Source organism: Lagopus muta, chromosome 1, assembly GCF_023343835.1.
Source record: "Lagopus muta isolate bLagMut1 chromosome 1, bLagMut1 primary, whole genome shotgun sequence".
NCBI classification, from domain to species: domain Eukaryota; kingdom Metazoa; phylum Chordata; class Aves; order Galliformes; family Phasianidae; genus Lagopus; species Lagopus muta.
In genome coordinates, this window is record NC_064433.1 from 173,695,654 (window position 1) to 173,719,207 (window position 23,554).

At 41.6% G+C, this 23,554-nt stretch overlaps 1 protein-coding gene across 3 annotated transcripts in view; it reads right to left on the minus strand.

The window, feature by feature from the left end:
• Positions 1-23,554, minus strand: part of MTUS2 (microtubule associated scaffold protein 2) — a 267,070-nt gene that overhangs the window by 58,266 nt on the left and 185,250 nt on the right. For all 3 annotated transcript variants that reach the window (XM_048933633.1, XM_048933634.1, XM_048933635.1), the window contains 2 exons: positions 11,206-11,367; positions 899-997 (listed from right to left, as the gene is read on the minus strand). In XM_048933633.1, coding sequence (XP_048789590.1) covers positions 899-997; positions 11,206-11,367 — 261 coding nt within the window. The remainder of the gene's footprint in view (positions 1-898; positions 998-11,205; positions 11,368-23,554) is intronic.

Here is a 23,554-nt window from a genome sequence, read left to right on the forward strand (position 1 = left end):
ACTGGTGCTGAATTTAGTAAAAATGAAGAGATTCTCGATGCAAGTTATGGGAGCTACAGAATTCCTTTATATGTTTTAGAATATACTGTTGAATGAGGAAATAAGGAGTTCCACCCTCCATATCTATTAATTATCATATTGCTGCATAGATGATAGATTATTTAAGCACAGTCTGAAAAATGAGGTAACAGATCAGAAGATGGCAAACACAACAAAATAAGAAGGGCCAGGCCCATTCGCTTCCTAAATATGTTGGGTTAGTCAAAAGGCCAGCCTTACAAAATCCTTTAGGTCTCCTACATATTTCTTAATGCACTCTAGTAGACAAAAATACAAATAAGTTCTCTGCATTTTAGTACATAAGCAATGGCATTCTTTAGAAATACTATTACCACATGTTTGTATCCAATATTCAGGGGTAAATTAACAGCATCCCAATAGCAGTTTGAAGACTTTCTATAGATGAACTCTTTTCCAACTTTGCATAGAAATAATACAGGAAATTTAGTGGTTCTGCACAACAATGTCAGTAGATTCCAAATAACATAATATCTCTCCAGGTAATTGTTCGAGGTGTCCTTTATTTCACTGAATCTGTTCCTTTTGTACAAGAAAAATATAATGATAAAAGAATGTTCCAAAGCCCTTCAACATGTAATAACAACAACTCTTTGTTTTGAAAAAAGATGATTGCAGTGCAGTAACAAAGAATACATAAAGCTATTCAGCTCGTGTATTGGTATAAAAAAGCCTGCTGTACTCAGCACCAGCTTAATGAGCCTTGGACACAATCAATCTTCACTAACAATAGTAGGTCTCAGATTTCAGTGTATTAACTAGAGATGCAAAGCTGACAAGTTGAAATCTTCCCTGAAACAGTTTTTGAGTTCATAAATACCTGGTGAGTGGAGCTTGGTGGCTGTCACTGCTGATCTCTTGGGGGAGGAGATAGCTGGTCTGTTAGCATCCTGATCCTTTTGTATTTCTTTCTTCAAGCCTGTTTCAAAAAAAGTAGAAGCAGAAAGAAACCCATTTAATAATTGTGCTTGCAATTGCACAGAGCTATGTCATAGAATCATAATGTTGGGAAAGACCTTCGAGATCATCTAGTCCATTAGCCCATCACCACCAAGCCTGCTAACCATGACCCTCCATGATTCCATGACCCTCTCCAGATTTCTTGAACATCTTCAGGGACGGGGACACCATCACCTTCCTGCACACCCTGTTCTAATGCATCACCACTCCTGAGAAGACATTTTTCCTAATATCCAACTGGAACCTCCCCTGGTGCAACTTGAGGTCATGCCCTCTTGTCCTATGGCTGTTACCTGGGAGAAAAGGCCAATTCTCACCTTGTTAACCTCCTTTCAGGCAGTTATAGAGAGTGATGAGATCTCCCCTGAGCCTCTTCTTCTTCACACTAAACAATCCAGTTCCCTCAGCTGCTCCTCATAAGACTTGTGTTCCAGACCCTGACACCATCTTCCATCTTGGTCTACAGAAATGTACTCTGGCTATTTCTACAGTGGATAAAAGTGATAATTACATAGGGCAATCATACACTTCAGGGACACTTAGTGGATGCCTCCCCCCTCTCCAAAGCCACAACTGGTAACAACAGCAGCACCAGGTTTCCCTTGGACAGAGGGTCACCCTGCCACTTCTGCCTGCGTCAGGCCCTGTGAGCACAGCTGCAGATACAGCATTTGTCACGCACTGCAAACCATGGCTCCTATTTCCTAGCAGTGTCTCAGTACTTGCTTGGGAAATGCAGCTGAAGAGCATAGGGATATGCACACAGGCCTCACATTCAGCTGTGACTGCAGGAGGATGGCACCCAAAGCTTAACAGCCTCTCCCCCTGTTTGTAGGGAAACTGCCACATCGTTCATGCCAGGTGATGAAGAACCCTTCTTCATATCTTTGCTTTGGTCCATCTCCACTTTCCCTGCTGTTTGTAAACTGGAGACGTTGAGGCTGTGATTCTCATTTGTGATGGACACTTTCCACAGTAAAGTGACAGAGAGTATAAGCTACCTGTGCCTACCACCTGCTACACTACACTTAACTACAAAGCAGGACATAAAACAAATTTATGGCACCATTCCATTAGTAAGGACTCAGTAAAAGCAACCTGACATGGGAAGTGTGAGCCAAAAGCATGGTTTGTTTCGTGAGACATAGTTTACAAGGTTATAGATTTGAGCTCTACCTTTTCCAGGCAATAAGAACTTGGTTTTGTTGTGGTTTTCAGTATAGAAATACAGAGTGCAAATGGGCCATACCTCAAGCTCATCCATCGTTTTTTCTTTGGCAAATGCCAAGCACAAGCACAGAAGGTGATGTGCATTTTCCTCACACTTTCAGCAGTAACAAAGGGCACAGACATAACTGCTTTTGAGAAGTTTTGAATGGGGAACACCTAGGGAATCACTTCAGGCTCTTAACCTTAATCACAAAGCAAGGAACAGCAATTCCCCAATTACAGCACAGTTGAAAGAAAGCAGAGGAAAGCAGCAGAGGAGCATTGAGGGTTCCATCACTCTGTACAGGGCACCATGAGGTCTGTGCATCAGAGCCAGTGCCCATCAGGGACCCTTGTATGGGAGGGATCAACAGAATGAGCTTGAAGCAGGTTGCAAACAAAGATACAAAGGATTATCTTGGCAAGAACAGGAAAGAAGGATTGATGACAAAGTGGGGAAGTGAGGATAACTGCCCTCCATCAGTTCACAAGATTTTTTGGGTCCTCCCTCCTGAGCAAAAGAATCCTGACAAAAGCTCCTTCGCAAGGAGGGATTTAAGAACTGTAGAATGCAAAAAAAAGGACAGTTCCAACATTATAGTTCTATGACTGCTTCTACCCTGCTGAACACAACACCCACAGGGAGCCTTTAGGGAAAGGGCCATCCTTGGTATCAGAACTTGCATGAGAACTTGTACAGAAAGTCCTTCTAAAAATGGGGTTTTCCTTTGAAACAGCAGCTGCTAGCTTGTTAAAAAAGAAACGTTCAGAAACCAAGTTGATTACAAGAGAAATTCCTGCACAGAAAATTAATTTCTAAATAACATAGTTTGTCCTTTTCTCACTTCCCAGAGACAGAGAATTTCAAGTTTAAAATAGTTTTAGTAAGTAGTATAGTAAAATAGTCCAAAGATTTAAAATAGGAGAGCGCTGACGTAATGATCAGCACAGTGCTGTACTGTAGGGCATAACACAGCGGGAGGTTGTGCAGGCTGAGCTCTTTACCTGAGTGTCTGAGAAGTAACTCAAAGATTTTCATTTACATAGGAAGTTTGATACTCCACTGTGACTCAGGAAACAACTCACAGTTCAGTCATTACAATGGTTCTGAATGCATAGAAGAAAAAAATAAAAGAATACTCTGGCCATCATACCTAGTCTGAAAAGTCAAAAGTGCATACAACCAAAATAATAGAAAATACATCAAACACAACTATAAGAGGAAACAAAGCACCACAAGTGTAGGTTTCTTTAACACGTGCACTGTTCAGATTTTGTTTGAATTTATTTGACATTCTGATCTGCAATAAACTCTACTTAAACTCTCACTATTACTGCCCATAGGTTGGAAATGGGGAGCTGCAGTTAGTTCTGTGCTAAATGCCCATCTACTTTTCCTGGTTTCCTCTCTTTTAAAAGCTATTCTTTCATACAGAAATAGATATTTCAGGCCAGAAGGTAACTATGTACATGAATACTTGCTGTTGTTTCCCACCAGAGTGATTATATCATTTACTTTTGCAAGTTGCATCCAAACACACAGTTATGGAAATGTATTTACATTTCCTAATTAACACAGCCTGCTTCAAACCAAAGAGGAGGAGCAACGACAACATTTATTAGAAACTAAAGTTAAATCACCCAGAAATTAGTTGGAAATAGCAGACACAGAAAGCTGCTGATCTACCCCTGGCCAGTGCTCAGAGTGAAGCACTCACCATTTAAGCTATCTTCTCAGGACCTGCTGCAGAACCAGCCTAGATATTTGTGTGCACCTTTCTGAATCTTCAAAAGTTGGTACAGTGGGACAATTTGTTCTCACACTTCAGATTGATTCTAATAAATTACACATCGAGTATTTACTCCAAACCAGATCCCAGCAACCTGTAGATGTCACGAACAATTCAGAGGGCTGGCTGCGTTCAGCTGGCCACCAGCTGTTGTCAGGCATATTTTATAAGTTAACAAAAGCACTTTGCACATTTAAGAGCCCCAAGGAAGTGCTTTCAGGCACTCACAGACACAGATAGCCACCTCGAGCTTTCTCCTGCCTTTCCCCTGACACCTACAACTAGTCATGTCCTTGACAAGCAATGACACTCTCGTGCATACGCCGTTTGAGACAAAGTGAGCAAATCTGGAAATACGATGGATTCTGTAGAATAAGAGCAGTCTAATTCTCTCCAGGGACTCTGCACATCCTGTGATCTATGAGATTGAAAGGCTTTGAATAAGTAAGTAGGTGCAGAAGAAAGACTACGTATTTGGTGAAGCAGAAAAAGCTGACACTTGTAGTTTTCCCTTTGTGTTTATTTCAGATTTAAAGCCAATCCAATGAGAAAAAAGAAAAGGACAGGAACTGTTACAGTGATTTGTCTCAAAGTGATTGTTTTCTTCCTGCATTAAAAAAAAATGTATCTGATGTTAAAAAGTACAGGAAAAACTAAAACAAAAACAACCCCTAAGGATCTGAACTATTCTTTGCACTGAATAGAAAAATCCAAGCTAGCTCAGGCTAAGAACACCTCATCTTAGCTGCAGAGGTAAAACAGCCTCCCTTTCTCTTACTGCCATTTTACATGGATCCAATGGCATTTTACCTCCACTTCCTCACAGAGCTGTGCTGCAGCCAAGTTTCAGAGTGCAGTTCCAGGGGAAGGGGCTGGAAAACCTGCAGCTGAGTGTCTCACTTTTACCTGCGGCGTAGCACTCCATATCCCCATATTCCTCACAGGAACAAACACAACCCAACACACATGTACTGTTCAGTTTTTAATGGGAAGTGGCTGCAAGGCAGAACACAGCAGCAGCAGGTTCTGCCTCTCCATCCCCGACAGGAACACTGGTGCTCATTTCTCCCCCTCACGCTGACCTTAGCTCATCCTCTACCCTCCCGGGGCTGTGTTGTCTGGGTTTTGCAGAAGCTGATTAAAAGAAGCACATTTTACAGTGTGAGCTCGCTGGCGAGAGCTGTAATAACACTGGCCTCCTATTTTTCATCTTGACTGATTGCATTTAACAGCCTGCTCTGATACATATGATTTACTGGTTCTTGTAAAAGCTCACGAATTGGCTGGGTTAGTTTTCTGAACAATACTTTTGATTGTCTTTAATTTAATGGGGCAAGCAGAAACAAGTTGCCCAAATGAATTCTTTATTGCTGCTGTCATTGCACATGAATTATGAGGTTTCTTATGGGGAATAATAGCCACTTGTCTGTGAGATAAACATTAAATAAGAATTAATAGGCTGAAATAGGTATTCCATAACACACACAAAACTGCATAACAAAACACAGAGAAACATAACATCCTTCAGCTCTGTAATTCTACAGACTGATGTCTGCCAAGTCCACCCGGTGAGCAGAGCTGAGGTTTGGAACAAGAGGCAAGCTGATCTGGTGCCTCAGATCAGAACTGCAGGCAGTAACACGGAAGCCCAGGGCCGTATTAGTCTGCTGAAAGTAAGCTGAAGTATCAAAAAACAGCATTCAGAAATACCAAACTGGTTCCCCAAGAGGCCCCTCTGGCAGAGCTGCTTTCCAGCCAGCTAGCTCTGTGCTGTTGTATGGCATTACTCCTCCCAGGGAAAGCTTTGCCATCTGCCTTTGTTGGACATCATGAAGTTCCTGCTGTCACATTTCTCCTGCCTGTTGACGTCCCTCTGAACTGCAGCCCTAACCTCTAACACAGCAAATAACTTGCTGTGAGCGTGCTCCATCCCTTTGTTCAGGTTTCCGATGAAGAAGGGAAGCAGCATTTGCTCAGTATCAATCCCTAACGGATGCCAGAATATCTACCTGTAGCAGGACTTTGCTTGGTCTAGCCACTTTTCCAGCCACCTTACTATTTATCTGATGTCTGCAGCTAGCTGAGATACCAAAGCACTTTCCCAAGAGAACCAGGGTATGAAAGGAAACCACAGAACGAGGTTTCAGGCCAAATGCATGTTTTCAATGTTGTTTTTTTTCTTTGTCCAAATTATGACAGAATTAGATCCTGGTTTCATTTACAATCTGGACTGTCCCACAGTGAGCATTAAGCAACAGGGTTTCTAAAACACCTCCCCAAAAGGGTGAGAAGCTGTTAATCTGCTTCTGAGAATTTCCTTCTGCAGATATTCCTACATTTTTCGACATTTAAAACAGAAAATTCAGCATGTGTGTGCATCAAAGATCACGTATTTTTATCAACGTGCGGAAGGAAGAAGCTTATATCTTTTCCAAAGTGGATCTTAGTGCAAAGTTCCAGATGGAGAGCTGCTTTCACCTAAGTCTTAAAACAAAATACAAGGCAATAATAGAAATGGCTATCACCGCATTTCTCAAAACAGCTTAAAATTGTAAGTGAAATTACAGGACATATATCAGTTTTCCCTTTCAAGTATTTTTTGTTGTTTTATTTTCTCTATGATGACAAGTGTGCAAATATGAAAGGGGTTTCATAACACCCAAAAAGGGCTGTGCAGCACACTGAAAGCTGATGAAGTGCACCTTTTCCCAAGTCAAGTCTAAAAAACATTCAGTTCATGTCTTTGAAACAATCAGCATGACAATGGATTTCCACTGCTACTGTCTCATGCCAGAACTTTTTCATCATCTGAATCACTGCAAAGCAGCAGTTACGAAACTCTTTTTTCATTAATTAAAGGTGATCTATGCCCTCTAGTCCTATTTATTTGACAAGCAATTTTACTGCAATATCAGGAGTGTAATCTTTCTCCAGCAGTTGCCTTTTTTTCTTTTAAATGAGAATTGGCAGTGCAGGTGGTCTTTTCAGGTATTATCTAATGCATGAAAGCTTCTTTTTCCCTCATTAATGGAGATAGATATGCTTCTTTTTGAAATCATTTCCTATTCATAAACAGTTAAAATAAGGTAATTCTTTGTATTTGAAACACAAACACATTTCTTATATCACTTGATTTTCCATTCTTTTAGAAACTTTCCTTATATTTAAGAGTCTGACTCACTCTCAGTGAAATACTTTCTATGCTCTTTACTTTTGTAGAAGATCCTGAATACAATACATACAGTGTCTGTGCACCTCATCTCACACTAAAAACCCTACTTACATAGCTGCCATATCATGCACAGGAGGTTGGGATGCAGTTTGTGTTTATAAATGCATATGCAACATCAAGCTGTAACACAATTATTTCTAGGAGTAATAATTACTAGGATTGCTAGTATTACACATAGAATACCTATTGTGCCATTGTCCAAATACACAGGAAGTGTAGAAGGTATGATTGTGGTTTCTCTGCTTTTCAAAAGCTTTACCACGTGGCTGACTTCAGCAGCACTGCTCACGAGATCAAAAGGAACAGAAAACTGGAGTGGTTCTGCTCCTTCTAGCCAACTCCACAGTGGCCTGGGCTGTGGAGAAACTGTGCTGAGATGGAAGGCAGACATGTGCCCCACCAACCATTCTTCGTAGAAGCTGTTCTCATGATCCAGTTGCAAATACAATACAGCAACAAGAGGCTCACAAGGCTGTGGAGGTCCTTTTTGAGAATTAGCTAACAGGTGATCTACTTCCTCTTTTATCCTCTAAGCTACTGTCATCACAGAGCTTGATATATTACACATTTGTTAAAGATGTTGATAACCAGGAAAACATAAGACTAAAGCCAAGCCCAGCTCAGATTTTTTTGAGATGTATAGCTGTCACTTTTAAGTCTTCTTTTAAATGTCACTTCACGTAGCACTTTAATGAATATACATCTACCAGGAACTTCATTCTCCAAGCCTCTCCTCAAAACTGGATTTGGGATCTCTTGTAATTGCATTTCCTTTGAGAAAAAGACTATCTTCAATCTAGGGACATCCAAAATGGTCAGTGAAACAAGATACTTTTATTCAGACAGAACATCTTGAGTAATTTATATTTTCTATTGTTCTCTTTCTACATCATGATTTCTCTTCTGATCACTGGATTGCCTGTGCAAGCAATTATCAATATGTGATAGTTTTGTAGCATGGTATCAATTTATCAATTCCTCTGTTTTCAAGACGTAATCCCTGGTCCACTTCGAGTTGACTGTTCACTTTCCCTTCAGTTTGGAGCACCGGTGAAGTTTTTTTTTTCAGTGTTGCTGACTTCCCAAGCACAACGTTCTTTGCCTTTATGACATGACAGCATCAGAGACCCAAGATGGGCGATTGGGGGTGGATTACTTTTTACTATTTCTTCAAACCTTTTTGAAACACTAATTCGACCTCTCTGCTCCCTTACTGTTATCAGTCTTTGCTCTGTGATGTCCAGTGCTACTGACAGATTTGCACAGACTGGTTGCCTGTGGCAGCCACAGCCCTTCCTTCCGTTTGCAATGGCAGTACAAGCAGACCCTGTACAGAGGCTGTACAAGCAGACTTTCAACCTCACAGCCTCCAGGACCTCCTTTTGGAGAGGGGCTTTTTCAGCACACCCGTGCACTTTCTCTGGCATATTTAAAACATGGTATCCCATACAATTTTAAAGGGCTTTTGTTAGATGCCTTTGTTTTCCTGGGATCATAAAGCCCAGAGCAATATGAACACTTTGCTGCCCTTTCTCCTCTTGCTTCATTTGATCTGTAGCATCTTCTTTCCAATTTAATAGAGTTCAATCTTTTGGGGCGTCATCATTTAAAAGATGTGCAAAACTGTGCAAGGAGTATTTAAAGAGAAAACATTATGTCCTGTAGAGCTCCCTATCACACTGGGATGTACAGACAGCATTCATACACTACTGCAAGAAAAGCAGAATTAGACTTGCTAAAAAACTTGTCATTATTGTTGCTTTCTGTTATCCTTGCTTCCATCAGATATTTTATATTGTGAGGAATCATAATATTGTTCTAATAAAAATGTTTTTGACTTGATCATGAGTGTATCTGCTGGTACTTTTGTTTGTATTAAAATCACAACACAGCATTGGACTACCGTAGTTTTTTTAGTTTTGTTTCCATCCATTGTAACAACAACAACGTTCCAAACTTGTCAGCTGCCCCTGCTCAGTGTCTGCCTCTGTTTCAAAAGCATGGTCCACTATCCTTACTTTAAATATTTTGTTTCCTTCCAGAACAAAATTCACTCAACTGAGTGTCCCTATCAACATCAGACTATAAATTCACTGGGGCAGTGGCAATGGGCTCCATCCACTGCTGCATCCAGTCTTTGCTGGCACAAAGTGCTTGCGGAAAAAGAAGTCTGGAGGCTGAGAGAGCTCCTCTGCAGAACCCTTGAAATAGTATTTAAAAGCTTATCATGGCAATATCACTGCCTGAAAAAGAGGCTTTTGTTGGAGATATGCAGGGGCAAATTGTATACTAACCAACTACTACTGTAGCCTGAAATGACATAAGTTATCTATGGACCATCAGAGAGGAAAGCAAAATCAAAGGGAAAGACAAACAAACAAGCAACAAAAAAACAAACAAACAAACAAAAAAAAGGTGTCGCCTTTTATCTGGTCACAAAAAATCATATATTGTGTTGACAGATTGGTCTTTTCCCACTTAGTGAGTGTAGATGATGGCAGTAAACAGTTTTCTAAAATGAGAGATACCACTTGTGACTGTGACAGACAAAAGACCACATCCACTTTCCTTGACTTTCTCTTTGGTGGACTAGCTAAGATGGATGGTTTCAGCTTCATCTTCTCTATCAGATCCTTCAAGCCACTGATTGTAGCAGAAAGCCCTTCTCTGTGAGTGTTTCAACCAAGCAATTTTTTCTTAAAATGGAGTGACCAGAATTTTCAGTGCTTAAGGTCTTTATCTGTATTTTGTACTAACTTCTCCTTCCCAGTTTCACTTGCAGTGTGTGTTACTGGGGGATGTACATAGAGATGAAATGCTGCCTAATGAGGGCCATATTGGATAAGGCTGGTGATTTATGTAAAATTATTTACTTTGGAATCTAAATTGGTAATCTGATCTGAACTCGATAGAACTTCCACACTTGTACTGAATCTCTCTTTTACTTAAAACCTTCCGACTCTGTCTAGATATACACAATCCCATACCCTACACCATGGAGTGCTCTATCCTAACTATCACTCTAAAGGAAAGTCATGAATAAGAATAGTCTGATTTGTCTTTCTGCACAGTATTTCCTCTAAACGGGCATCTATGAAGCAACAACATTTTAGGGACCAACATTTAAAAATTAGAAATGAAACCTGAAGGATAATCTTAGGAGAGAAGAGACTACAAAGTAGATGATAATAATAAGGCCTTTTTCACTGGACATGCAGTGGAAAAGCAAGGAAAGACTAGTGATACTGGAACTATAGATTATTTCTAGCAGCAAATACGTAGAGTCATGAAAACTGAGGGGGTAAAGAAAGATACAGGCATATTTAGGCTTTCCCAGCTCCAAGAGTCCAACTCACAAGAAGCAGTACCAAAGCAAAGCTCTCTGAAAAACATGCTGGTTTTGGAGAAACTTTGTGTCAGACTGTCTTTGTGATAGAGCAAATCCAGGTAATGTTTAGGTGAAATAACCTCCTACTTCACTACCCTCATACAAACACTGTGGTATTGGTTTTATTCACTAAAATGTTATGTTATCTCCATGTACCTCAATTTCTCAGTGACATATATACATCCTGGTTGCCAGAATGGTGCTGTGGTTTCAATTTTTGATGAAAATAGTGTTGAGAACACACTAATGTCCTAGATGTTGCTAAGCAGTGCTTGCACTGAGTCAGCAACATTTCTGCTTCTTGCACTGCCCTAACTTTAAGGAGGTGGGAATGCACAGAAAGCTGAGAGGACAACTGACCCAAATGGACCACAGGAGCATTCCTGAATACATTTCAGAAAGACCACATGCAAATGGAGACTGTATCAGCACTGTGGCAATATGCCCATGAATGGCGACTAAGCAGTAAAATGGCATCATAACAAAATTTCTACATTTCTTGGCCTAACAAAGATGACATTTCAAGTACTCATGTTTGGAACACCTACCAGCAGGTGCAGTGGCAGTTTTTGGTGCTGGAAGTAAGCTCCTGCGAGGAGTCGCTGTGCCGCTCGATACCTGTGTTGTGCTCTTGCTGCTACTCTTGGGTACGTCTTTAGAAGGTGCAGATGCCTTAGGAGTGGTTTGTTCTTCATTTCCAAGGCTGGAACCTGCAGGAGACCAAAACTGCCCTAATTATAAGTTCATAAAAAATGTATGTGAACTGTGGCACACAAACTGAGCTTGTATTAGCAATTATAACACAATAACAAAAACATATTGCCATTTCAAGTTGGGCAAAACTTCATGGATTTTCTCCAGTACAAATGGTTACATAGAGATAGTTCCCAGGAACTTACTTAAATTCTAGGCGCTGGTGGCTGTTGGATTCTAACTCTAAGGACATAAAATTTGTTTTTGGCTAGCTTCTTAAAGGTATCTGGCTGTGAGGCTCCTAAGAAAATCAAGAGTTTTCTAAATCTATGCATGTAGCAATTTTTTGAGGCACTGCAGTTGCCGCAGAAGCCACCCAATACCCTCATATTGAGACTTGGGCGTTACTGGCTCTCAGCGAAAAGGACAAGAGAGGTCTCAGTGGTGCAAGGCAATGAACTCTCTCCACCAGGAGAGATTTCCTACAAGTATTTCCCCAGATCACACTCAGACATTTGAGTAATAAGCTGAAAGAATAATTCTGCCTTAACTCTCACAGCCACTTCAATCGCATTCTCATACTGAATCTTGGGTTGCCAAGGTTTCCAGTTTATATTGAGCTCTTTCAAAACCTATAATGGGTTTGCTTTCCTCCTGTATTTCCCACCTAGGGAATAATCACATCCTACGCTCCCTGTAGATGTAAGGAAATCAATCTTTTCTTAACATTTGAAAAAGTCAAAGTTGGAGTGCCTTCTTTATCTATTGAGTAGAAAGCCTATGAAACGCCGAAGACTACAGCATGTCTGGACCTGAACATTTGCAAAAAGATGAGCATTTTGCTTGAAAAACTGAGCAGAGATAGTTGCAAGGAATACACAGGGTTTCAGAAAATGGCCATAATTTTTATTATCATTATTTAAAAAAGATAAAATATCACACAGTGCTGCCTGCAGGGAAATAATAACATTCTTAAAGTAATCAGCATGTTCATGTTTTCAGTCTTCTTAAGATGTAGGATTCCTATACGTGTGCAAGAAAGATTTTTTTAGCACTCTTGCTGAAAATCCACTAGGGAAGAAGGCTAGTAAAGAGAACCTTCCTTTCTAATAAAGGAAGAACATACCTTCTGGCTCTGACGAAACAGTGTTTTTTTTTGTGTGTCTTTAGGGTTGCCTGTATATATCTTAACTTAATGTTAAAAAATTCATTGTTAAAAATTCAAACAAAACAATCTGCTGTTCTCCGTGCAGGAAAATACAAAGCATTCATCACCTTCACACCAATGGGCAGATAATGACCCCTCAGCACAACAGACAGTTGTTTTATACCCAAATTACAAGGCTTCTTCACCTGTGTAACAACCACTGAAAACCATGTGCTGAATTATCTGCTGATGAAAGACCGCTGACTTGAGTAAAGTCATGTCAGTGTAACAGCTGCAGCTGTGCCCAAGGACAGGGGCATCTTAAAGCAAATTGAGGTGTTTGCTTCAATCTGCTTGCACCCTTGCAAAGTTAATGCTGGTTTGGATATGCACTCACCCCACCAGCTTGTGTATCAGCATTTGTAGAAAAAAAAAGATGATTTCCTTGGCTCTTTGTTCTAACGTTTAAAAACAGAAAGGCAAACCTTGAGGAGGAAACTATTCCTGTTGTTTGCAGAGACGTGCAATTCAAATGATCTTTAATTGAAACCTCATATACCTATCCTTTATTCTCTGATGTGAAATTTATTATAGAGAACATTTCTGCCCCAAAATCTGCAGTTCCCTTGCTGAAGAATGAAGCGCCAAGGGGAATTACACAAATTCTTATTAAAAAAAATAATTTCCTTAGGTCTTGAAGATGGAGTGCAGCTAGCTGCAAACACCTCTGCCATCCAAAGCACGGCACGCAGGATCTGCTGATTAAAGATATGGTGGATGCAGAGGCTGAAAACATGACCTGGTCAGGTTCCTGAATCAAGAATGCCCTGGGCTGCACGCCTCCTCTGTGGGCTGAGATTGTTCAGTCTAAAGAAGAGGCTCAGGGGAGACCTTATTGCTCTCTGAAGAGCCTGAAGTGGAGGTCGGCCTCTTCTCCCATGTAACTAGTGATCAGACAGGTGATAATGGCCTTACGTTGCACCAAGGTAGGTTTAGGTCAGATATAAGTAAGAATTTCTTCTCAGAAGGAGCAGAGAGGCTGTGGCACAGCTCCCAGGGAGGCGGTGCAGTCACTGACCCCGGAGGTTTCGGGAGCCGTGTGGATGTGGCTCTTCTTGGGGGAAGAGGTCAGTGGGCACTGTGGGGTGGGCTGGCGGTTGGTCTAGATGACTTTAGTGGTCTTTTCCAACCTTACCGATTCTGCGAAGAAAAGATTTGGCTTTTGATGGTTTAATGACCAAAGCACTGTGTAAGATAAGCTGCATGGCTGCACTGGGTGTCTGTGGCAAGCCACAGCCAGTTCCAGCCGGTTCCAGTCAGCTCCAGTGGCCTCACCTCAGGGCACAGCCTGCTGGTGATGCCTCTGAAAGAGTACATTTAAGGTTAAAAAACATGGCACAGCAGTGCACAGTCAACTGGGTGATGAGAAAGCACAAGAGAAGCAGCCCTGCAGTCCCAAGGGCAGTGTAGCAGGAAGGCAGAGAAGCAGCTCCCTGCAGCCTGGGAGAGACTCATGGAGGAGCATGCTGCCCCCCTGCAGACAAGGGGCACCACACGGAGCGTACCTCCACGTACAGCCATGGAGGAGCCCACGGGGCAGCAGTGCATGTAGCCGTGAGAAGGCTGCAGCCCACTGAGAGCCCCCGCAGCAGAAGGCCCTGAGCCAGAGCTGCTGTCTGTGGGAGGAGCCTGAAGTGAGGCAGGTTTATCCTGAAGGACTGCAGCCTGTGGACCACACTGGAGAAGTGGGAAAGTGTGAAGAGGAAGAAGGGACAGAGTGCAGCTGTTATGGACTGACCATAAAACTCCCATTCCTCATACCTCTGGTGATGCTCAGCCGGAGGTAGAGGAGTGCATGTCCACAAGGCAGCATCTTGTCCCCTAGCAGTGGGGACAAAGAGGGCTCCATCTCACTACAAACGTTGTTGGATCCCACTTTGCAAAGAGCTTTCAAACAAGAAATGAAGCTAAAATTACACGAAAAGCACATATTCCTCCTGATCTGAGAGGAATATAAGGGTTTCCATTTACACAGAGGAATTTGTCTCTTGAAGGAAAACTAGAAAGATTATTCATCAAATGGTACTTGTCAGTCTATCATCAGATAATGCTTCCCACTATTAGGTGCAGCAGGTGAGTCAGTAGGATCAGCCCTCCCAGAGTCTTTTGAGTTCTTGTTTTTAAGTAAGAGCATGAACAGAGATGCCAGATGTGCTGTGCATTAAGAGTTTGCAGGCGACCACATTGCCCCTGTACTGTACCTCTTCCCTCCTACTCCTCTAATTCTGCTTTTATTTCAACCAAGGGAGATTCCTTGCTTGCCTTTGAAGCACCTGGTAAGTCATTTGGGCTCACCTGTATAAATCACCCTTTATTTTTGCAGACTCGGTGTTCTATGCAAAGTAGCACAGTTGACTTTGCAGGAAAGTACTTAAAAGAGTATTAACAATCTGCTGGAGCTATAGGCCTTCAGTCTAACTTCCAGCACCTCCTCACTATGAGCCCCAAGGAATCCTACTGTAGAACTTATGAAAAAATACAGGGGAGAAGGTTTTTGAAGACTTGAAAGTACTTCAGAGTGTCCCAACTGCACCCACTCACCCCTACACCATTATGCCAGTGAAGGCATGCAGGATTCATGGCTGGAAGAGGGTCTGAGCAATCTGATCTAGATGTAGGTGACCCTGTTCATTGCAGGGAGTAGGACCAGATAACCCTTAAAAGTTCCTACCAACTCAAACAATTCTATAATTCTGTGAAATCAAGGACAGTTACATGCTGTAGGCTATGCATTCAGAGAAAGCCATGACCAAAATCCCACAGGTTCCCAGATGGTTAAGCCACCCTCTATCCGTATGCACTCCTTAAATTCGTGATGTCCTCTTCACCAACTGACCCTGCCCTGCAGTAGCTTGCTTCTTGGAAGACCCTCTTATGTGCCACAAGGAGGAACCATTCCTTTTCTAGAAGCACTTACAGAATGGAACATGGTATGATATTAGGCGATATTACATGCTCAGTGGGAGCATGGGTGGGGGGAATTCTGTGTTTGACAAGAAGTGAACTAGGCCAAGTTGCACAGGCAAGTCTTGTTTTGAGAGAAGAGAGTGATGGAATGGGCTGCATTCTGGAGCCTCACAGCCGTGGCTTTCCTGTCTTGTTCAGTGGCAATCAAGTCTGCTTTTGTTGGAGGATTTGGGTGATTTCTAGAAAAATAGCTTGTCTGACAATGCTGCGGGTCCCTAAGGAATATCAAAATACAAGTGCAGCTGCTTCTGTTGCTCCCTGTCTTGTGGGCTGCTATGTGAAGCCTTTTGAAAGGCAGCAAATTTCCAGCTCTTCACAGCAGGTCAAGCATTCTCTATGCTGGCAGCAGGCATGGAGCTGCAAGCTCCTGTCACAGCTGCAGTCACACCTGAGATGACAGGAACGTGCTAGCATCATAAATTTTCACCGAAGTACAAACATTTACCCAGGGTAGTATCAAGCCCTTCAGAGACTCTTACACACTACTTGACTCCAAGTTTAATAACAACAAAGGTAGTCTAGTTATTGTAGCAACGAACCGATATCACTTGTGTTTCTAAAGCACTTTCCAGTCATAAAACTCAATGAGCTTTACAAATAACAAAAGGATGAAGGAGTTCAGCTACTCTCAAAACTCACACAGCAAGGGAACAGCAGAGACAGGCAGAAAAGCATTCAGGAAAACCTGATGATGAATGAGCCTAGAATGAATTTTCTTGGCCTGCAAAATGTTGGGATGTATTGTTCCGCTGAGTTTTTCTAGGCTGCACTTCTGTGCCCCAGTTTCCACGCACAAAATGAAATTTTAAATCACTGCCATGGGTAATGCTCTGATAAGGAAAATGCCTAAACTACTGTGAATAATCAGGTGATACTTGAAAATGCACGACATGCTTTTCACTACACTGGAACACACGCCTATCCTTTAATTAAGGCCCACTGTTTATTTATGACTTTTATCTATAGAGTGGCAATTTTTATAGATGGATAACAAGATTTGCCACTTGTCAAGTCAGCATTTTGTTTCTCTGCTTAGTGGGTTAGTGTTTTATTGCTCAACACTGTAAAATTAAATAGAATGCTTCACAGCATAGTCATCACCTGACACAACTGAATGTATGGCTCTGAAGCAATGCCACTGTCCCAGTGGTACACTGTGATCCCTGGGGGAGACCATGCTGTTACAATGCTATGACAGTAGATGAAATTACCAGACTGTTATTTTATCTTTGCAGAGAGCCAGCTCCCGATAGTTTCCAATACCCAAGTCCAAATGGGCAATAAATCAGGGAAAAGCTGGTGACAGATTTCTCTTCAACAACAAGTATCTCCATAAGGACTGATGCTCAAACAGTGCTTAAACATAGAGTACTTATATGGAGTATTTTTTCCCATTACATATTTCTAGCTCAGAGGTAATGATCTTCCTTACCATATTCATTTTAGAGAGCGCTTGTTCATGCCTACATGCCTTTATAAAATCTGTCTTAATGAAGTCTTAATAAACCCAAATTGTGAATTTTGAGCTTGATAACTGCCATTCAAGTAAGAAGCCAAATCTTCATTGCCTGTCAGCACAGGAGCCAGTTTCCCGATTCAGGTGGGTTTGGGTCTCTGCAGTCTAGATGGTACCTCTGGAACAGACCCTTTACAACCAAGGGAGGGAGTGTGGTGCTTCTCTAGATCTCATGACCTTTTGGACAGCTCAGATGAGTTCCACCACCACTGATGAACAATGACAGCGTTAGTGTTAACACAGACAACATACGAGGCTCTGCTCGTAGAATCACAGAATGACCTGGGTTGAAAAGGACCATAATGATCATCTGGTTTCAACCCCCCCGCTGTGTGCAGGGCTGCCAACCACTAGGCCAGGTTGCCCAGTTGACATATAATAACTTGTCTTGTTCTGGGGCCTTAATTGTATGATCCTCATTTGGATCTGATAGCTTAGCTCTAGTTTCAGGTTGCAGTTTGAGCCTAAATACTGCCCAAAATTTAGCCCTAATTCCATTAACCAAAATGTATTTGAAGAGTCCAGTGCCTATAAAGCTGATGAAAGGCAAACTTAGAAGAGTAATATTTTAACTTCTCATGTCTTCTCTTATGAAGACAAGCTGGGGAACCTGGACTTGATATGCCTGGAGAAGAGAAGGCTCAGGGGAGATCTCACTTATGCCTTCCAATACTTAATGGGAGCTTAAAAACTTTTTACATGGGTAGACAGTGATAAGGGGGAACAATTTCAAACTAAAAGAGGGGAGACTTAGATTAGATGTTGGGGGAAATTTTTCACTGAGAAGGTAATGAGGCACTGGCACAGGCTGCCTAGAGGTTTCTGTTGTCCCATCCCTGGAGGTGTTCAAGGTCAGGCTAGATGGGGCCCTGGGCAACCCGAGCTAGTGCCTGATGTAGTGGTTGGCAATCCTGCCCAGGGCAGGGGGTTGGAATTAGACGATCTTGGAGGTCCCCTCCAAATCAAGCCATTCTATGACTTTAGCTAGACATATAAAAGTTATGTTTACAGGAATAAATATCTCTCTTTTTGTTCTTTCACCATAAATATGAACAATTCTTCATGGCACAGAAGGTAGGAGAACAATTTTTCCTGCACTGGTTTGATTGGCTGTGTTTATCACCTCCCATAACTACAGGTGTGCAATAGTATGGTAGAAACAATCAGGCTTTGTGGCATTTCTGTAACTGATGAAGTAGAAAAAAATAAAATGGACAATCCAATTCTGTACGCTCACATGGAATTTAAAACTTAGCCTTTTTACTGGTTTTGATCACTCTAAGTTTTTGATATTTAGAGTAATTTTTGAGGCACTGACCTAACTTCAATGTCCTTCACACATAACAGATACGAAAAATACAGCCTTCTGCTGATGCACCTTCTTGTATCAATATTTATTCATCTCACATCAACAATTAAAATACATATTTTAGGAGCCAGTTAAATGGATTTCTTACTTGAGTGGAGTTACATGTTGCTTCCTACTGAAGTGTTACAAGCTTCACTGGACAAAGTGAAAATTTCAACATAAAATAAAACCTCTACATGTTTAAATGGAAACTGCAGGCAATTTTCTGACTATGTCACACTTTGGATCATATAGCACATCATATTTGGGCTCTTGCAAAAAGTTACAACACTACCAGGCAAGATGAGAATTCCACTATGGTATCAAATTTGCCTGTATGTTGATGGTAGCTTTGCCCGTCACTGGCTGATTTTAAAATGGGCTGAAGAAATTGATGTATCAACCTTCTGAAAGGGTCATCTCTCGGCCATATAGATGATACTGATACCCATTTTCTACCAGCTGTAAAGCATCAGTGGCATGTATCAAACTACCTTAGGAGGAATTTTTCCTGGGTAGTAACATTTTGATGATCTTGCGTAGGCTTCAATCCCAGCATTCACATTTCTGCAAACACCAGTTCTACAATACAACTTGTGCTCATAACCATCTGCTTCAATGGCACCATGCCTACTTCTGAATTGGCATGCCATTTTTAACAGGGCATGGGCCCCCATGAAAGATAGGATTAGAAGTGACATCTGCTCTGTAAGAAGTTGCTTCTAAAGGCAAGAAGTGCCAAATTTGAGCCTTTTTATAAGGAACAACATCTGGTGACACTTGTGGGCATTATTATACCATTAATAAATGCCTCTTTCCAGGAATTGCTACTTCTAATTTGCTTGAGTAGTGCTGGAGTGCCATATTCAGACACTTACAGAGTAAAATCCTTGGTAACAGTATTAATGACATTCCAATTCTGTTAATGAATGTCCAGCAGTTTTAGCAATACAAGCTGGATGCCACAGATCACCAGGCTAGGAAAACTTAAGCAATGTCCTAGCAATTATCAGTATGTAAGGTCTGGTAGCAACCAGTTCTTGCTCCCTACTGCCAAGCCACAGCATGCTATAGCTTATATGGAATTGTGCTAGACTGAAGAGTTAGTTAATGTGTCTGCCTCCTTCCTTGGCATAACAACGTCTTCAGAGCATGATATATGGGCTAAGAGGGGAGATGCCACACTGAAACCTCAAAGATCGTAGAACCCTAGAGGGTCTCCAGCTAGTCATTAATTAATTGCATTTTGTGAGCCCAGGCACAGATCCTCAAAGCTGCTTAGGAACTTAACTTGAATTTCATTTCATGTTCAAATTCAGCTCACATTACTTACTCTTAATCACCTTCTCAACCCTGAAGGAGTTTCAAACCAACAGATGTCTCCATTTCGGATATGAAGGCCCAGCCCACAAGCAGCTCAACAGAATGTCCCATGAATGCTGAGCAATGCTTTGACTGGAGCAGAAGGGTGGGGTGAGACACCAAAGCTACACAGTGCTTTGGAGACAGGCAGTGCAGCATCTAAGCTTCTCAGAGCAGACATTCAGTGTGCTCAGACCATATGCACCCTTGTGAGCAACATGCTGTTCAAGAAAACTTTGCCTGCCTTTTGTAATAGAAGCTTGGGTTAGCCTGGCTGACCTGCATCATTTGAGTCTCCTCCCACGTCACAGGAGGCTTCAGTGGGTGCAACCATCCACCCTGCTGTATGAGAGACACTGTGCCCCAGTGCACGAGGAAAGAGGCAGGGGAACTCTCATCACTTATGTCTGAGAAGCTGCCTAATTGTCATGGAAGTGCAAGGGGCAGGACAGAATGTTCCCCTGCCAGGCAAAGCCTCTGAAACCCCAGCAACAGTGTGGGAAGAAGTGGGACCCGCTGACCTACAAGCTGTCCCTTCTTTTTTCCGTGAGGGGCATTGAGGTGAGAGGGGCCCTGATATCAGCTGAGACTGAGGGCTTTAGGCTTGACAGTGCACACTTCATCAGCTTCTCCTTGTAGGGGCGGTGTCAAAGGCCCTGCTGAAGTTCAAGTAGACAATATCTGCAGATGTTCTATATAAAACATCTTAACCAATTTGGTCAAAGTATGTTTAGTAAATATTGTTATTTGGGAGGAGCTTGGAAGTAAAACTGCAATTCAGATACACCTGAAGGGAGAAAACATCAAGCAAAACAGGTGCATTTTACAAATGGCATTATCCACGGAGACTATATTTTCCACGGAGACTATATTTTCATTTTCCAGTGTGACCTATTACAAACTTTCCTTATCTCATGTTTACTAAAAAGTCTTTCATAGATGCTTTTTAGCAAAATGCAGTTATTTTGCAAGTCAGCAGCACTAAATGCTGTGACCCAGTGACCCAGTTAAATGAGTTTTACCAAGTGCTTCAGCTCTATTTCTGCAAAATGAAATAATCTAAACCAGTTGGTCTATGATATTTTGCAGGGAACAGGTGTTAAATTGCATTCATTTCACGAAACGAAAGCTCTTCAGAGTATATAAAAGCAAAATTATGTTGAAGCCCACAGGGAGTACATAGAAGATGCAGTTCTTAAAAGCTTCCAGTGCTTTTACAGAAGAGAAATCTTTAGTTTTTTCACTTGTTGAAGTATCAAGCATTTTGTTCATTTGATCCTTTTTTTGATTCCTTTTTTCCTTCCTATTCAAGTTTTACAGATAGTAGCAGCATTCAAGTTAGCAGCTCCTCTTTAATAAAAAAATGCTGGTAGTAAGTAATATAAGGCAAGACTACCTAATTGAAGCATGTAGAAGTGATCTCCACGGGGTTATAAAGGTAGAGCCTGGAGTAGAACAGTGAAGGGGGAATAGTAAACAACACTAATTTCCAACATCAGGCTTTGAAAAATGACAGTACACTGCTATTTGCTCAGATGAAAGTAATCAATGATGGCATTACTACCACTTACACTCAGGATGCACATTTCTTGCTGGGTTGAATGTATCTAGGGAAACTGTCAAAACCATCACACTTCCATGGCCTAGCACTACTTGCCAGCATTGAAATTATGCAAGGTACAACAAGTTCATTAAGTCTTTCCTGATCTTCTGCGCCAGGGGCAAGTTGCTGCTGGGTTGGAAACACAACTGCATTATCTATTTCAATGTGGCATAATACTGTGGCATGCAGACAAAAACGTCTTCAGGATTGACCGTCAACGCTGTTACTAAAATGACTGATAAACACGATAAAGGGCATGACTTTTTAAAAAAACCATGTCTGGATGCAAAAGACTCCTCCATTTATTCCAACAAGCATTCAGTCCCAGCACTTCTATGATTGTTCTTTTTTTAAGACAGCAAAGCTACTCCCTGTTAACACTCCTGAGTGGAGCATCCCGAGTCATTTGTGCCAGAACAAAACTCTGAAAATAACTTGGATAGTGCTTTAGTCACAGCCTTGTTAGGACCTTGTCAGGTGCATCATTCACACAAACTAGCAAAAAAACATTTACTTTTTCAAAACTTCAAATTCAGTGGGAGAGGAGGCTAATGGCTAGTAGTGAAATTAGGATGTATATCATCATCTTTTTCCAGTGGCACTCAGGAAACCACCACAGAGGAGCACAATGAATTAGTATTTCAATGGAGATACCAGTTCCTTTTGGAGATGACTGCTTACAGTTAACTAGCAGGTTTTACACGAGTCTGATCCCAAGAGTCCAAGTTTTGCCATGAACAATACTTAGCCATAAAGCACCCAATGAATGCTCTTTAGAGACAAGTGGGAAGGCCTCTTCTGTGTTTGCTTGCTTTCAGCAACACACAGCATAGTTGGAAAGCCCGAGGCTCCCTGCCTACAAAATGGGAGGAGGCTGAAGGAGCTGGGGTTGTTCAGTGGAGAAGAGGAGGCTCAGGGAAGACCTTACTGCTCTGTACAACTGCCTGAAGGGAGGTTGTGGCGAGGTGGGTGTTGGCCTCTTCTTCCAGGTAACAGCAATAGGATAAGAGGGAATGGCCTGAAGTTGCACCAGGTAGGTTCAGGTTGGATATTAGGAAAAATTTATTCTCAGAAATAGTAGCAAGGCAATGGAACAAGCTGCCCAGGGAGGAGTGGATTCATTGTCTCTGGAGGTGTTCAACAAACACGGAGATGTGGCATTGAAGCATGTGGTTCCTGGGCAGTATTGGTGGTAAGTGGATGGTTGGACTAGATAATCTTAGTGGTCTTTTTCAACCTTAGTGATTCTATGATTCTATGACTGGCCAGGATGTGAGGGTTCAGGTAATTTCAAATTAGGCAATGATTAATAGCTAATTACTTGAATTCACAGTTATGAACTCTTCATTTGTTGTGTCACATCTAAATTCATGAGGGCCTGCTGTGACCATTGACAACTTCCAGGCGATGGTCTTTTAAGAGTTTGGGTACTTGGTTGGATTTTGGGCTCTGCTCGGGTAGGGAAGAGGTTACTTAATTTTGCAAAAAGGGTCTATTTATAAGATCGTGTTTCTAAATCCATCATGAAGCAAAGTTCTGATGTTACAAAAAGATGTAATTACATGCACCTTTGCCAACACTTTTTTTCTTAATTAGGACCTTTGAAGATAAATTCCCAGCCTGTCTCTAACAAGTGAAAACTGAGCTGCAGGATTAATGAGGAATATCCTATTAATTTCACCTCTGTATGAATCCTCCTGTAGTTAAGTCCTTAAAGGGACTACTTAAATGAAAGCTTTTTAATCATACACTTGATACATGAGTTATTGAAGTAGAAGAGCTTCTCATTTTGTACTACGATTTTAAATTCCAGTAGATTTCTGAAGATATCTGAAATTATTAACGAGTTCAAGAAAAGCTACCTATAATTGAGTGGGAGAGAGGTGAGTTTGAATTATGTTAAGGAGTCATAAAGTACAGCCAGAAATACGATCTGCAGTGTTTGATGCTAACACAAATAATGCTTTTTGTATTGCGGGTGCATTTAATTAATAGTACTGTGCAAGTGCAAGAATATTAAACCAGAGCCTTGCCTACAAATAAAATTGTAATCCAAGTGATTTCCATAGTACTGCCATTGCAGGAAAAATTCTTCAAAGCTGCGCACTCTTGACAAGGAGTTGGACAGTTCTTAGCAATGCTGAGGATGGGCAGAGGCCTTGGGAGAGCACGAGTGGCAGATCTGCCCCACAGATCCTGCA